General features: G+C 41.7%; 1 protein-coding gene across 2 annotated transcripts; it reads right to left on the reverse strand.

The window, feature by feature from the left end:
- Nucleotides 1–979: 979 nt before the first annotated feature.
- On the reverse strand, nucleotides 980–3,119 carry LOC134645292 (beta-crystallin A2-like). 2 transcript variants are annotated; one of them, XM_063498674.1, is made up of 4 exons: nucleotides 2,962–3,119; nucleotides 2,193–2,334; nucleotides 1,652–1,794; nucleotides 980–1,334 (listed from the first exon to the last, which is right to left on the reverse strand). In XM_063498674.1, the coding sequence occupies exons 1-4, from the start codon at nucleotides 3,117–3,119 to the stop codon at nucleotides 1,187–1,189; spliced, it is 591 nt and encodes a 196-aa protein (XP_063354744.1). In that variant the 3' UTR covers nucleotides 980–1,186. The 2 variants fall into 2 exon arrangements, with proteins under 2 accessions (XP_063354744.1, XP_063354745.1); XM_063498675.1 differs by lacking the exon at nucleotides 2,962–3,119 and adding an exon at nucleotides 2,504–2,564.
- Nucleotides 3,120–3,916: the final 797 nt, after the last annotated feature.

The raw sequence follows: 3,916 nt of genomic DNA on the forward strand, positions 1-3,916 counted from the left end.
GTGTAACACGGAATCCTATGTCCTGGACCAACAGGAGGAGTGTAGGTGGAGGTAAACACACTCCAGGAACCCGGAGTGTGACTGTAAGATCAACATCACAGTGACACATCAGAGTGAGCAAACAAATGCTAAGCTACTAGACTTTCAAATGAAGTACTCACGGTATGCAAGGTTGAGTGTAATGCTGTATATGCTGTTCACACTATTAAGGGCTGCTTTTGGAGGCTGCAGTTTTCATTTGGATCAAACTGATCGATTAAGTTGTGAAACCTAAAATGTATCTAAACTTTAATCTGAAACTAAAACATAACATTTATGATGTTTTGTTTCTCGGGGAACTTCTGCTGGATTTTTTACTAAGTTTGTTAGCTTTAATAGCACTTTAACACCATCATAACAAAGGAAGTCAGTTGAAATTAAATAAAAAAACACTCATGCCCATGTTTTTTTCTTATTTACATATGTCTGTTAAGGAGTGTCAACTGTCTAAAGGTGCTGGCTTTGAGTGGCCAACTGCCACATGTTGCTTTCACGGAGCGTTGCCTTATTGGTCAGTTTGCCAAACTGTGCCTCAAACAGTTGAAAAACAAATAATAGAAACCAAAGTGATCTTGTGCTCTTGTTTATTGGAAATAAGAATACAGTCTGACAAGAACAACATTATACATCCTAAAGCCTAACAGAATCAAATCTTTCCAATGATGTTCACTGAAAGGCCAGATATGCACTTTAAATAAACACAAAGCAAAACCTGCCTCTGAGAACAACTTCTTCATAGAGCTACAAAGGTTTTGCAATGCTTGGACACCTGCAGTCTAACTGCAGGTACAGATTAATAGCTTAGTAGAAGTCTAGTATTACAGCCAGTTTCTCTGAGCTCTTCATTTCCATTTATTCTATTTGGGTTGATAAACTTTCATGTAAAAAAAAAAAAAAAGAATACCGACAAACAGTGTCTAGTTTTGAAGAAAAGCCTTTATTTCCTATTTCAAGAACATGCTTCAGCATGATAGTAGAAGTAGGTACTTAGATATCCATACATGCAGAGCCACAGAGTGATAGAAAGAGTTTGTCCATCTACTGTTCTGTGACAGCGATCTGTCCAGGGTTCAAGTTGAGAGAGCGATTATGGGGAGGGGGTTTTTTCTTTCTTTTTCAGGTGGGGTCAGGCCGGCAGTGTGGAGGCTTAGTGCTGGATCCTACGAATGGACTGCACCTGGTTGGTGTGAGCCTGGGTGCTGTACTCATTGTAGTTTCTGTACTCGCCTTGGTGTCTATCTCTCTCCAGGATGTACTGGTAGCCACGGTAACCAGGGAACTGGTAGGCAACCCAGCTGTAAAGAAGGAGGGAGGGTTAGAGTCGAGGTCACATCAAAGGATTCAGTAAAGCATCTTAGGGTTCCGCTAGTCTTTAAAGTTTAATGCACTTTGGTAAATTCAGTGCAATTACAAGGTTGAGCCTTTATATATTTTATAACACTGCACAAAGTCAGGAGGCTGTGTGTAGCTTGTCAAGCTATATTTTGCAGCAGCGTGTTAAATTAAAAACTAACTTGAGTAAAATAAGAGCACAATATGTAAGTAAAAGCACGTGCACGTGTTGTTTATTTTAAGGAAAGATGATGAACACAGAGAAAAATATGTAACTTACGCTCCTGAGTTGACTTTGATAGAGGGCACCTCCTTGCTGCACCAGCCCATGGCCTGTAGGGATGGGTAGTCATCGCACAGCTCAAACTTACGGCCCTGGAAGTCTTCACACTCATACATGGTCACCTTGCTGTCACTGTGGTTCTGCAGAGAAGCAAACAACTCATTTAGAAGCTGTTTTATTACATTATAGTTGGTAAGTAATTAGAGAAATAAAGAGGACATTAATGCTAAGAACTATGAGGGTTTTATTCAGGGTTGATTAGAAAACATATAGAACTTATGGCTCCATATTTATTTTAAATATGGAGGAAAGAGACCTTTAAAAAATACATTTCTAAAGCTAACAGAGGATAGGAAGCGCCACAGGATGAGCAGCCTGTAAGTGATGCATTAAAATAAATATATGCAAACACATCGGCAGGATTCACAAGAAGAAGGAGGGAGGTTAATGTCTCAGGAGGCGTGGAGAAGACTGACCGCTTACAAAGACTGATTGATAAAAAGAGAAAACAGATAAATAAAAAGGAGGAGGGACTCACAGCACACTTGATGGGTCTGAAGGAAAGCAGGTGCTCGGTTCTGTAGCTGCTATTTCCGCTCCAGGCCTCATAGCGAGGATAGTCTCCCTTCTCCAGGATGAACTGCTGTCCCTGGAACTCAGGGTACTCATAACCCACCCAGCTGAGAAAAGAGACAGAAACACTGAGGTTAAATGTGCTGGAAACGAGAGAATAATCCCCAAATAAAAAAAAGAACACTAAACAATAAAAACTTTTAATGAACGACTAAATACACAGCACAATGATATTGACACTGTCGTCCTTCTTAAACAATAGAGTCCAGCGCTCACAAAAAGCAGCATGCAGCTCCTTTTGTGACTGCAGAGCACAAAGCAAACATTAGATACTGCTCCTGCCTCCACCGCCGCTGCCGGGCTGTACCCACCCCGGCCTTTTTATCTGATCACGAGTCACAGCCGGCAGCTGCACGCAGCCAACTCATATCACAACAGGGACACACTTGGATGCATGTACACACACACACACACATGCAAGCGATACATGCCAAGCAGCAAACTAATAACAGCGCAGGTTATAATTTAGAGTTTTTGTTATTCTGTCTGCTCGACTTCTTGATTTAACTCGTGTCTGCTTTAGTCCGACCTTTTCAGCTCAGTGAGATTCAAATTTCAAGAGAACAAACATGAATGTACAAGATGTTGCTACTGAAATATAAAAAGAAAAAGTGCTGATCCATAATGAGCTTACAGTTATAAACAGCTTTAATGTGTCTTTTACGGTCACTTACGGTCCATTCTCCACCTTGATGGAGCGGATCTTGTTGAAGCCCCTCTCCATGATGTTCTGGCACTCCAGCATGAACTCACAGCGCTTTCCCTGGAAGTTCTCTTCCTCCCAGACTGTGATCTTAAACTGGCCCATCTGCTCCATCTGTTGAGTGTTCATGGCTGCTGCTTCTCCCTCGGGGGTTACTCTCTGAACAACGTACAGAGTTTAATAAAGACCCTCAGCATAAAACAGATTAGGAATAACACCATCATACAATCACAACTAAAGCCCCGGGTAGCATGAGCAATCAGTGGGGTAGAGCTCGTTAGAGAGCCAGGCACATCTCTAAATTGTCCTAAAACTGCAATCTTTATCTGGAAACTTGGAGAAAAATAAAACATTTGTTGTATCTATTTTTAGCTCACTCTCCAAAGGTGTCGTAAGTGAAAAATTCCATTCATTCTTTACTTTTCCATTTCCTCAAAGCACAGATTCAATCAGATGGAGATTCAATCAGCAACCACGTTTCCAGCTCATAAACTGCACCGAGAGACTCCAGCGTGGCAGATAGAACCACTTCCAGCCAGAATCAGAGTGAAAGCTTATGAAGTTTCATAAGCTTGGCTCGTTTGATTTTGTTGTGGTGGTAAAGCACACAACACTGCACTCAGATAAACGCCTGCATTGTCTTTAAAAGCCACACACAAGCACACCCGAAAGGCATCATCTTGCCAGCTTATTATAGAAATACACAGCTGTCCCCATAATAAAGTTTTTTAATGTTAACAAAGTGCGTCTGTAATAGACTAACTACCAAAGCCACAGTGTGAGGAGCGTCTCGCTGCCTGTCGCTTCCACCTAGTACACAAAGCTGTCACCGTCACTGTTTCTTGCAGCTAAGTCTGAGGCAGTGCTGAGATACTTACAGACGGTACTGAGGTGGGACAGATCCAGTATAATCAATGTCGGGGGAG

The sequence above is a fragment of the Pelmatolapia mariae genome, linkage group LG16_19, assembly GCF_036321145.2.
Source record: "Pelmatolapia mariae isolate MD_Pm_ZW linkage group LG16_19, Pm_UMD_F_2, whole genome shotgun sequence".
Taxonomy (NCBI): Eukaryota; Metazoa; Chordata; class Actinopteri; order Cichliformes; family Cichlidae; genus Pelmatolapia; species Pelmatolapia mariae.